This window comes from Cinclus cinclus, chromosome 7, assembly GCF_963662255.1.
Source record: "Cinclus cinclus chromosome 7, bCinCin1.1, whole genome shotgun sequence".
Classification (NCBI taxonomy): Eukaryota; Metazoa; Chordata; class Aves; order Passeriformes; family Cinclidae; genus Cinclus; species Cinclus cinclus.
In genome coordinates this window covers 31,700,990-31,713,661 of record NC_085052.1, presented here as the reverse complement: position 1 = coordinate 31,713,661, position 12,672 = coordinate 31,700,990, and the positions used below count along the sequence as shown (strand labels likewise).

General features: G+C 40.6%; 1 protein-coding gene across 1 annotated transcript in view; it reads left to right on the top strand.

The window, feature by feature from the left end:
* Window positions 1-12,672, top strand: part of GRID1 (glutamate ionotropic receptor delta type subunit 1) — a 493,561-nt gene that overhangs the window by 196,454 nt on the left and 284,435 nt on the right. Inside the window, exon 3 of the mRNA XM_062496272.1 lies at window positions 1,157-1,441. Coding sequence (XP_062352256.1) covers window positions 1,157-1,441 — 285 coding nt within the window. The remainder of the gene's footprint in view (window positions 1-1,156; window positions 1,442-12,672) is intronic.

The window sequence follows — 12,672 nt, the reverse complement described above, 5'->3', positions numbered from 1 at the left end:
CGTCCCCTCCTGTCTGGCTTTGCTGCGCTGGGGGAGCAGAGCAAGAGTTTCCTGTGGGCAGGCTGTTCTTGGGCAGCTGCTTTTGGGGGGTCTGAAACAGCTGCTGAACCCCTGAGCTTGCCCCCAGCCCTCTTCAAAGGTGGAACAGGTAGTTCCCAGTACCCCTGGGGGATCTCCAGGGCTGGTGCCAGCCTATCCTATGAGAGTTTCCTATGCTGAGCTGTCTGGGCCAACTTGGCTGCCACTTTTTCACTGGAGTTAATAAAAACTGGTTTCACTGGCTGCCTTATGGTCTTACACAGTCTTCTCACCGCTGCTGACTGAATAGCTGTTGAGGGCCCTGGCTGGAAATATTTTCTAACTGCAGCTGAAGATCAGGTTGCCTTATCTGGAGAAGTCCTGGGAAGAACACGGCATGTGGGGTGTCCTGAGTAGCAGAGCAGACTGCCCAGGTCTCTTCATGATCTGTGTATCAAACTCAGCTTGAGAATAATGCTTCGTTCTCAAAAACAGATGGGGTCAAATGTGTATGCACCGGCTTTAAATGATACGTGCTTTTCCAGATCTTTTTAAGTGCAGCTACAATGTTGCTAATAATTGTTTAGTCATTCACCAGTTGCCTCCATTCTAAAGAATGCCTTTGCTGTTTCTTCATTGCTCTGAGACACACAGTGAATTTTTTTTTATTAATTAAAAAAAAAATCCTTCAAAACTCTGCTGTACGGGGCAAATTCTTGGAATGGAAATTGCTCTTTATTGTCCAAAATCTTCATCCAAGGTACCCAACAAGGATTAAGGGGTTAAAGCAGTGAAGTGAGTTTAAGAAAATGGGAATTCAGTTCCTGCATGCACCAGGACTGACCTGCAGCAAGGAACATAATCTCTATCCACATCAGCTGCTGTCTCAGGGACTGACAGTAGTTATGTTATCTGTCCTCAACTTCGCCATATCAGGACAGATTGCAGACACCGTCTCCTACTGAAAAGGTGCAGGACCTAACTCTGAAAGGCTTCAGCCGACAGCATGATATAAATCATGTCAGCCCTGCGTTGACAGCAGGGGCAAAACCTGCCCCGTTCCCTTCTTAGCATCTAGGTTCGCCGAAGGACTTGCTCGGGCTCGTTCAAACTCTGCTCTACGTCTTGTCTCCTCCAGCCTGCGACCTGATGACCCTGGGGATCCTAGCCCTGGTGACGTCGACGGGCTGCGCGTCGGCCAACGCGCTGCAGTCGCTGACGGATGCCATGCACATCCCGCACCTGTTCGTGCAGCGCAGCACGGGCGGCTCCCCGCGCACGGCCTGCCAGCTCAACCCCAGCCTGGAGGACGAGGAGTACACGCTGGCTGCGCGCCCGCCCGTGCGCCTCAACGACGTCATGCTCAAGCTGGTCACCGAGCTGCGCTGGCAGAAGTTCATCGTCTTCTACGACAGCGATTATGGTAAGGGAAGGGAGGCGTTTCAGACACCGCGCGTTCGTTTCTTCTTAACTGGGAGCTGGGGAGCGACACGCGAAGGCAAGGGTGGAATGTGACTGGCTGGGTTTTTCAGCGAGGATGCAGGTCTTTGTCTTGAAGGAAAGGTTGCTGTGAAGACTAGTTCTCAGACAAGGAGCAAAGTTGCTTAGCAACACCAACCCCGACAGACAAAGTTTGAATCATCTCACACTTTTTCAGTAAAATATTAATCAAGGGTTGACATCGATCAGCAGGGGTCACGTGTGTGTGCAAAGAAGTTCAGCGTGGTCCCTACCTGTTCCAGAAAACACTTCCTATCAAAGCTCAGTACCATTCTCTTTAGAAACTAATTTTCGCAATAACTATTACTTTTTTCACATGCTTCCTCACATTATTCTGTATCTGGACTAAATTTCACAGTGATATTCCTGGCATTAAACTGAAAGGTAGAGTTAACATTTTCACTAGATCTCATGCATTTCCTTCAGCAAAATTTTTACTTTGAGCTGAAACTTGAAGAAAAGATATCTCTGCCCAGGTACCTTATGATAGGCGTAAAGAATAATAAAACCCCAAATCCCTCATTGTGCCAGGCTTTTAGGGGGAGAGGCAACTGTGTATACTTCTTTTTTTATATCCCCCCCCCCCCCCCCCCCCCCTTCTCAACTGTTTCATATGTTTAACTTGTGGTATATTCAGCGCTTCTGTCTTAGGATGTAGGATCTGTAATGGGGAAAATAAATTCCCTATAGTATGTTTTAAAGCCCCGTAGCACTTCTGCTTTAAAATGTGATGCATAATCTTTTGACGTGGTGATTCACTATGAACAGAATATAAAAAGAAAAGTTAAGGTTAAATTACAGTAGGAAAAATAATCTTGTGTATGTTTATGCATATAGTTTAGATTTTATGGGTCTTGCACCATTGCAAAATAAATCTTTATTTGCATTCTCCCTATATACTGTCAGATTTTCAGTGGCAAGTCAGAGAGAAATAGCATCTTTGGTTTCAAAGTTAGGTTACTCCTGGTTTAAAAATCCCCAGAATCCAACAAGTGAACAAAGGAAAAAAAACAACAATCCTGAGTTTAAAAGAGTTATGGAAGTCTTGGGTACAAATTTCTCTTCTCAGTTGCTAGATAGTTATATGCTGTTTCTTTAACAGGAACACTGAAGATGATGAGGATGGTTTTAAGTAGGAAATCAATTGAGACTTTAGCATCCTTTTAATGACATAGAATTATTTTTAGCATGAGAACACTTCCATGATGCTTGTAGAGCTAATCTGTTGACTCAAAAATCTAGAAACCCAGCAAATAAACTGTCCTCTGTAATGCTTAAACAGTGAATACTTTGATAGCAGAAGTCACAAGGTACATGATAGGTGTTCTTTTGGTGGCCTTGGGGTAGTGATGAGAAGGTTGCTGTTTAGCAGGGGATTGGGTTTAAAGAGTCAAAATTATTCTAAGTTATTTTAAGAATGAAATGGGGAAAAAAAATCTTATTGGGGCATCTTAGAAACCCCAGATGCTCAGTGTGCAAACTGCTATTGCCTATTTTCCCTACTAGCCAGCTGCTTACTGAACTGTGGTATCCCTTATTCCAGTGATGCAACTGTGTTTCTTTGTCCTTTTTTTTTTTCCTTATTTGCAAAGACGTGACATCTCAGTAGCAAATCCTGAAACCCTGAATTCACATAGCTCTAAAATTATCTTTTCCATTTGGCGCAGGCTGTATCAGTAAGACATTAAGGTTATGGAAGATTGCCACAGGCATTCTGCTTCTTCCAGTTGGGAGTATGGTGTGCATTGCAGCTGCCCGTGCGCTCTTTCCTCTCCTTCTCCTCATGGATGCCACATCCATCTTATGCTAATTCCACTAAAATAATCTTTTTCATAAGACTTTGGTGGGATGTGTTTTCATAAAAAAGCCAACTGAAACTTGCCAGATGTGGGTGTGGATCGGTGAACAGAGGATAAATAACCCACTTCCCAGGATATTGCATGCTGAGCTCTAAAACAGATGCCTGGGCATGGTCCTTTCCTCAGCCCTGAGATTCCACAGAGCCCTGCTCCTGCTTCTCCAGCTGCACCTCCCTGCCCAGGGGGCAGGAGTTTTCTGCTGGCTATGATGAGTGACTACAGAGAGTTTCCAGCGCTGGGCTTCTGTTGTTTTTGATAATAAGTGGTCCCTCTCTACCTGGTCTCTGAAAGTTGTATTGTTCCTCTGAGTTGTGTTTTAATTAGTTTATTTGGTGATCTCTAAAAGCCCTTGGTGTCCTCCCTGTAGAAACTGTCAGATTTTCTGAAGGAAAAATAGTATTGCATGATTTAAAGAAGTCCCACATTTATAGCATTGCTGTGTTACATTGAAGCTAAAAAATATTTGTTAAAGTTGTTACTTGTCCCTTCTCTGACATAAATTTTGAATTACAGTTTCTGTGGAAAAGTAACAGACTTGGCTGTTAGAAACACAGAGTAGTCTCTCAACAGCCTAACTAGCCCCTAATATTCTTGTGATTACAATAAAATGTGCCTTATTTTACACAAAAATAACAGATAAAAATGTATGCATGACTTCAGAGACAAGACAGGGTTATTTATAGCAAAATGCCTTCAAGTCTACAACAAGAAATTGAGATCTAAGTGAGCTGTACCAAAAGGGGAAAGGGTGGCTGATAATTATCTATTCAGTTTCCCTGTACTTATATGAGAACAGATATGAGTTAATACAGATATTTCATCTTCATGATTTAGCCCTTGCTTTTTCACTTCTCTCCTTTATGGTGTGTGGTTACAGAAACAGAAACCTGCTCCCCATTGACCACACTGGGAGGTTGCTGTTGCTGAGACTGACATTCCTTTTTTTAAAAATTTTTTTAAATTTATTTTTGTGAAAAAAAGCCAGCTGCCCCTAAGTTTGCCAATGGCTCTCTGATGGTGCTCTGATGGAACCAGATCTACCCAGATCTAAAAGCACTTGCAATAGAATTCCAATCTGTTGTGTCATCCAAAGAAGCTTCAGCTGTGCTGATGTGTTTTGAATTACATTTTCCTCTACAAGAGCATCTTCTGTGCCTCTATATGTATTGCAACAAGGTGCACAGGCCTGCTGGGAATGTTTTATTTTGCTGACCTTCTGGATGAAAAAGTATCAGTAATCAGATTTTCTGACAGAAAAATTGGTGGTGGGGCAAGTTTTATAAAGAATCTTACCAAGCTGTAAAATGACTATCAGTTAAAAGCAGTGGGTGCCACCCACCAGAAGATGAGGTTGGGAAATAAACAGTTGAAACTGCTTCTAGGGTGAGCAAATAAACTGATGTGTGGTTAGATTTGAGAAGGGTTTTGGAGGCTGGATGTGAAAATGAAAACAATGAGGAATATTAAGTCATATTTCTGAAGCGAAATGTGAGTAATAGCTATATTTTCACTAGATTAACCCTACTACTGAAAAACACTTTATTTCTGTAGTAGGATTAGGAGTCTGCTTTCCTTCATACATGTCTGCATATCTATGTTACAAAATGTAAGGCAAAATACCTATAATAGGGGTGTTTTATGAGTCCACTTTGTCAATGAAAATTGTATTAGACCTGTGAAAAGTAGCTGTAATATTTTATTCTTAAGTTTTGGTGTCAATAAGTGAGTGTTGTCTGCTGAAGTTTTTTACATAAAAGTTTCATAGAAGAAACTTCTGCAGAATATTTGACCTTCCAAACCTATATATGAAGCTTGGTTACTACAGGAGAAAACCCCCAAGGGCACAGTTTTGGATTTCCAAATTCCACACCCCCCCAGTTAGAGGTCTATTATTTTTCATTGATGCTGCATTAACTTTGAATGCTTCTTGATCATCTTGCTAGATGGAAAGAACTTAATTTTCAATATGACTGATTTTGTTGGAAGTTGTGTTTCTCACAGCAATTATGTGGCAGTTTGGCACTTTGATTTCTGAGTCCTGCCTGTCAAGGGCCTCAGCTGCAATTGTAAATTACTGGATTTGTGCCATTAATAATTTTACAAGGTATGGTCCTGGAATGGTCTGTCTTTTGTCAAGATCCCTTTGTGCAGGCTGCTACCCTTGCATTTATTTAATTTGCAGAGGAGTATTGCAATGAAAATTGAGAAATGCATGCTTTTGCACAGTCCACGTGGAACTCTGCAAATCACTTGTGATGTGAAACACAGACTGACACAACAAAAAAGAAGCAATGCAGAGCATTTGCATATGAGCTACTTTCACCTTACCTGCTTTAAGTTGTCTTTTATTCTTGTCTGTTTATAACATAAGTTATCTTCTGCTTTCATGATTTCAGCTGTCAGACAACCACTTCTGCATCACTGGGGCTGCCATATTTCCAGTGAGCACACCTTGTTTAATGTAAATACAGGCAATGTGACACCTGAGGTGTTGAGCCAACTGCACATGTGTTGGTACGTGCCTGTTCAGCAAATCTGGCACTACCACAAAGTGTCTGACTTTTCCTGCATGAGCTGTGTTGATAGAGTTTGCACGTGTTATTAAAAATACCTGGTTTGTTTTTTTTCCAGTCGGTTGGTGCATCCCAGCTGGAACTGTTGTGGACAAGCTTGAATTGAGATTGCTGTTTTCATAGTAAGAAATCTAGATTTTAAGCAGCCTGCTGCAATGAAATGTAACTTCTTTATGCTCTTCAGTCTGCAACAGCAATCACTTAGGGAGGGAATCCTCAGACATCTCTGCACTGATGGTGCTGTCTGAGGTGATAAAGGGGAGGGAGGGATAGACTGGGGCTAAGCACCTTCTCACCCAACAAGGTACAGAATTGTCTGACTATTTATTCTGCCTGATTTCTGCATTACTGGGTTATTCCGGCATAACTATATACTGGATGTCTAGTTTCCAGACTAATATAAAATCTACCTGGAAAAAATGAAGCATTTCCTGTAAAAAGTTAGTGTCTTTTAATGTATGATGATCACTGCAGCTGCAGAGAAATGTCAGGAAAGAAAGATTTCAGCCAAGTGCTCCAAGTCCAACAGGGAGGTTGTGATACCATGGGGTACAGAAAAAAAATTGACCTTTTGGCTTTTACATTGAATTTGATCTGGAAGCTATTGAAGAAATGGCATTGTGTGTTCCCGTATGAATCCTTGAATCACTTTTCTGACTGTAGCAGCACTTAGAGTAATTGGTCTGCTTAAATTAAGCATGGATTTTTGTCATTTGTGATGATATTTCTTTTTATTTAGTAATGCATCACAGTATATAACACCAAATGTAATTAAAGAAAGTCGATTCCACTTCAAATTATTACTTATACATTACTTTTAGTACTTTGATTTTTAAGGTATTTGAGTGTGTGTGCTAACAGCAGCAGTAAGATTTCCCCCTTTCTAGCCCCCCATAATTCCTAGCAAGGTATGTTAGCACAGACAGACAAACAACATTTCCCATAAATGCTAGTAAATGCTTCCAGGACAATGCCTGATGTTATACATGATGATCTACAAATGATCTTGAAGTTGTGGTGTAGCCTTTGTTCTCCTGTAAAGCTCGGTGGTAGAAAAAACCAGTCAGAGATCTCTGGACCAATAGTTTGAGCAGTTTCAGGCATCTTGTCTTGCTCATAAATTCAAGGCGAGTTCAGGAAATAATTCTGAGCTTTCAAATAGTTTGAAAAATGTTTTGCAAAGAGACGATGCAAGATCTTTTGAAAAATTCAAAATGCCCTGCACTAACACTTTTAGAACAGAAGATTTGCACTTTGTATTCAAAATAGATATTTTTTAAATCACGTGATATTTTAAAACACTTCAGAAGTCTCTGTCTGGGCGGATGCTCATGAGAAAGGGAAATGGAAAGTGTTATTAAAAGCAGTATTCCACCTTTTTTTCAGTTCAGTCATCTGGTCAAAAGTGATCATTAATCTAGTCCTGAAGGCTCTCATTGTTCATTCTTTACTGTCTCTTTTTCAATTAGTTTCATTTTAGTGACCAGTCTTCAGGCTCAGCTCTGTAGAAACTGGTGGCTATTGGTGATTATGTTCTGTCCCCCCCTTTTATATTCTGAAACAGGATAATATAGCACACACTCTCTAGAGAAAGGGCAGACTTCAGCAGCATGGAACAAGAGGGTGCAAATTAATTCCTTTTGAACAGGAGGTCTTTGAAAAGTGTAGATGTCATCTGTAGAAGTTCTTGACTTTCTTTCCCTGTCTGATGGCAGATCAAATCTCTTGACTTTAGACCAATGGCATGAAGCTAAACAGTTTGTTCAGGTGTGTGAAAGGGACAAGGAGAAATACAAGGATGATTTGGTGTACTCGAGCAGGGAATCTGAGGACCCCATTCCAGAAGAGAGTCTCTTTAGTTCAGATTTGTTAGGGACTGAATGTTTGCACATCCACTTAGAAATTATTTGATAAAAGCATAGCTGGAAATTGAACAGAAAGGTAGAAGTTTCTCCTAGGCAATCTATGGAGGGCTTCAAGCAGGGACATCATTCTGAGAAAATATATTCAGATATCTCAATTTGCAATGAGCTTGGAATAAATTCCCAATCCCCACTGGCTTTCATGAAAGCAGTAGGGAAGAGGATTCATCTGTGTGTATACATATATATGCAAACACATACACACATATATGGATACATTTAGATACAGAAATAGATAGATAGGTATTTATATGTGAATTTTAAGAAAAAAAAAGTAAAGGAGTGTTTGCATTTATATACCTGCATGTGTACACACCTGTGTGTAAATGTGTACACGAGTACAGAATCAAGGAAACCAATTTCCTCTGCTCCTTTTATACCTTTGTCCCCCAGTAATCCTTCTGATGCCACTGCACAGGACTTCTTTGGGTTCTTTCCTGTTTGGAGACTATTTCTGGTTCGTTTTACCCAGTTAAGAGTTGATGTGGCTTCCCACCACTTCTGTTTTCCTTATTGACACAGAAATCCCATTCCTTCTCTTTCTCACATTTCTTGTATTTACATCCTGTGTTTTATTTATTTATTTTTCATATGTCTAAACCTTTGTGTGGGTTTGCTGGCTTTCTTCAGCATCCTGTCCAAATTGTTTTTAATGTCTAGCTAGCTGTCCACAGCTGCACAAATGTCACCTCCAAGCCAGAGACATGCAAAGAGGCAGAGTTGTGTTCTTCATTCAATTGTGCTGTGTGGGCCTTTTATGTCTTCTGCATTTACCTTCTCATGCATTTAATGTTTGGATCTGGTGCTCTGGGAGTTTTTTTAAAGAGTATTTTCAATCATTTTAGAAGAAAAAAAATTAGACTGTAAAAATTAAACAAAAAGCAGAGGAAAAAATGCTTCAAAGTTTGGATTTTTCAGAGTCAGAGCCCATTACCTGTGTAATCTGAATGTCTGAGTTCTGTCAGAGAGTGATTTAATGTTTGTGATCTTATAGCATTTAAGTGGAAATAATGCATTCTTTTTTGTATACAAATTGAGTAAATAGGATTATTCTCACTACTGGGGAACACGGAGTCTTACAGGGAGAGTGTTTTAGTACTGGATATTTTATTTTAGTGTCTCATGGTTTAGTAACCAAGACTCAAATAGACTGTTTCTTGCAAAGCCATACGGGACAATTATAGAGGGCTTCAAGAAAGAGACAAAAATTGAACTGGGACATCCCTTGCAATAATTTCATTGATTATTCCCTGTGATGGGAGAGCACTAAATGGCAACAGCTACTGTCACACTATTTGGAGACAGTAGTTGAGTTCATCACTTTGGAATGTCTTAGGGGGCCAGGAACTATTGACAGTCCCCACTTCATTGAATCATTTAGACTGGAAAAGACCTTTATGATCTTAAAGCCCAGATATTAACCATTTCCCTACGTGCCACGTCTGCATGTCTTTTAAATGCCTTTGGGGATGGTGACTCCAGCAAACTCCACTGTTTCTTTGGACAGCCTGATCTGGGGCTTGACAACCTTTCCAGTTAAGAGGTTTTTCCCAATATCTAGTCTAAACCTTTGCTCATGCCACCTGGGGCCATTTCCCCTTGTCCTATGCCTTGTTACCTGGTAGAAGAGATGGACCCTGTACCTGGCTGCAACCTCCTTTCAGGTATCTGTAGGGAGAGAGGAGGTCTCCCTGAGCCTCCTTTTTTCCAGGCTAGACATTGGCAGCTCCCTCAGGTGCTCCTCGTACCACTTGTGCCCTGGACTCTTCAGCAGCTGCACAGTCCTGTAAGCACGGCACGATGTCACTCCAGATCACCTGCTCCATGGCCTTCCCTGGCACCTTCCCAGCACCCTACCTCATCTATCAGCAAGAATCAAACCTTTGGGTGGATAAATCTTCAGCTGTTGCATAGCAGATGAGAAAGGGAATTCAGGAGAATGATTCATTGCTGGTGTGTGTTATGACTGGCTTGAATTTCATTTCCAGAGTCAGAGTGATTTCCTCTGCTTCTGGCCACTGTTTGCTTATATCCACAGCGAAGTATCTTCTAGCAAAGCATGCATGGGGTGTCAGGAAAGTAAAGAAACTGTGCAACAGAAGAATGGTTGTTACGTTTGTACCAAAAAACCAAGCAATATCCAGTGCCTGAAGTATAAAATGCCGTCCTTGCATAACAGGCCATAACCCAGTGATCTCACTCGTCCTAACGCAGTTACTCAGTAATTCTCAAAGTCATTTAGTTTTGGCCCACTTGTATTAATATTTGACATTGCCATTAACAGGAATTAAGACATATCTCAAATTCCAAAAGCCATATAATAACGTCAAGGGAGCTATGTTAAGAAAGGAATAACCCATTAACTAGAACCAACATTTCTCTGTAATCACCTTTCTCCTTCAAATGATGGAATCTTTACAGGAAGAAAATGTCATTTATTTTTGACATAGGGATAATAATTCTTCCTGCTGTGGAAGAATAATTAAAGGTCAAATTCTGGCATTGTATTCATGACTCAGCACAGCCTGAGCACCAACACCTAACTGGACACCCCACCAGGCCCTTGTGGTGCAATAGCAATCTCGGCTGCAGCAATAGCAGTGTGCTTTTATTTTCAGTGAAGATTTTCCCTTGCCCTGCATTAAGGATGCTTTGTAATGATTGCCTCTTATGTATAGAAGCATATAGGAGTGCATCAAATTATTTAAAATTAGTTTGGACCACCCAAGATGCACTATCCCCATTTAGCAAGGAGCATTTGGTGACATACTGTAGCTTTGCTGTATAAAGAAGTATCTGTGGGAGTCTTTGTGGTGCTGTATATCTTTTATTCTCTCCCATCTTGTGCAGCCATATAAGTCTGGACAAGCTGTAATTAAGTGAAACAATATATTATGGTACTAAAATAGGAATAACAAGGGCAGCCTTGCAATGGAGGAAAGAGGAGCATTTAAAATGCTGGATTATTGGCCAATTAATGTGTTTGACTGAGTGCTCATGACAGGTGTATTTAAGTTTCTTTCTCTCAAATCCTAATTAAATCATTGGAAAGAAAGAAAATTCCAAATGATGGTAGAACAAGAGCCTGCAAGCCCAGAGACGAGTGAGTTTGGCAAGTTCAGCAACCCCCAGTAACCACACAGTGGCTTCAGGGAGATGTCACTCTGGTGTGACGGCAGTGATGACACTAGGGGTTGGAAGAGCTTTTGGGGGGAACCTCAGATCATCCTCTTCCTGTTTGGATTCCTATTACATAGCCAGGTCCTTTGGATCTGCTTTAGACAGAAAGTTAACAAATTAGGAGTAAGAGAAATCTTGAATGTTTTTTGGTTGTGCCAGAGAGAAGTAAGACATTTAGGGTCTCTTCAGATAGATGCATCAGAAAGGTGTTTGATGGTTTATAATGTGCTGTGCTTGAATAAAATGCCAGCCAACCAGTTAGTAAAGTGACAAGGTAGAAAACTACAAAGTTAGCAGTGAGATTTGTCTGCTTCCCTTTGTGGCTTAGCTGTGGTGAAGATGGTGGAAGGGCTTAATTTCACTAACTCAGCAACTCTGCTGCACTTTATTAAAAAAAACAACAAAAACAAAACAAAACAGTGTAAAAATAAGCTGAAAGCTTCACTTTTGGGGGGAAGGAGAGAAGAAACATTATTCTTAAGACTGAAACCTATTTTCTTGTTTAAGTTAAAGAATCTGGACTGAACCAGTTCAAATAATAAAGATGAAACACTTATTACTTTGTTTTTCTCAAATTTTGTAAGAGCTGATGTGCAACTAACTTGAAAAATGAGTGAAAAGTCTCCTTGAAATCCAGATGTTTTTCTAAATTCTATATGTTTAGGAAATACAGGTGGTGATCAAGGCAAGAGAGAGGTCCAAACTCCTGCTGTGCAGAAGGCTGCGCTGTGAATTTAATTGCAGACTGTTAGACAGCAAAGAATCTTCCTAAGCAGCAGCAGGTGCTTGCTTAGGTTTGACACCAGGGCCTTCCAGAAGAAAAAAGGTCTTAGAGAACATTCAGGGGTACCAAAAGGTTTAATCAGACATTGTTAAACATGAGGTAATCCAGATATCAGACACAAAGTCACCGGACTAGTGAGTGCTGCTGCTCAGGAAAGGCTTTGTTCCTAATGTCTCAGGGTTTAATACCTTTTGTGTTCTAATTAACCTTCTGTGTTTCATCTCCCTCAGCTGATGTCAGGAAGGTTCATTGTTACTCTTATATTGCATTATGGATTGGAATGGAGTAAACCATTTCTACAGGAGTTCCAAAAACCCCAGTCTACAGTAGTTATTGTGCCGGTTTAGGATCTGCTAAAAATATTTGAATTTAATCGTGGTTAATGCAAGATCTAACTTTCTCTTGTTCGCATTTTTAAATTCCTCTGAAGCTGGACTTTTCTTTTGCTTGGGACTTCATGAAATTTTTAAATCACTTTATAATAAAACCAAACAAATTTGAGACCCTTCTGCTGCAGAGGGGCTGGCAGTGCCACCTGAGGGAAAGGAACATCCTTACAGAATTAATAATCACCTCAGGCAGGGGGGTGTACTTGAGGAGCTCTGACCCTTTGCAGGAGAGAATTGCATTTTCATACCAGGTTTTTAATATTAATATGTGAAGAAGGATTGCCCTTGCTGTCTAGCAAAACAATAGCTAATTAGGTATTTGGGTTTTAATAACGATGAAAGTTAGTGTTAGACAATCATTTGAGGATTCGGAATGTTTAGAAAACAAAAAGCCTAGTTGAATTTTCTCCTACTCGTGGTCACTGTTGTTTTTTAAATATTGCTTCT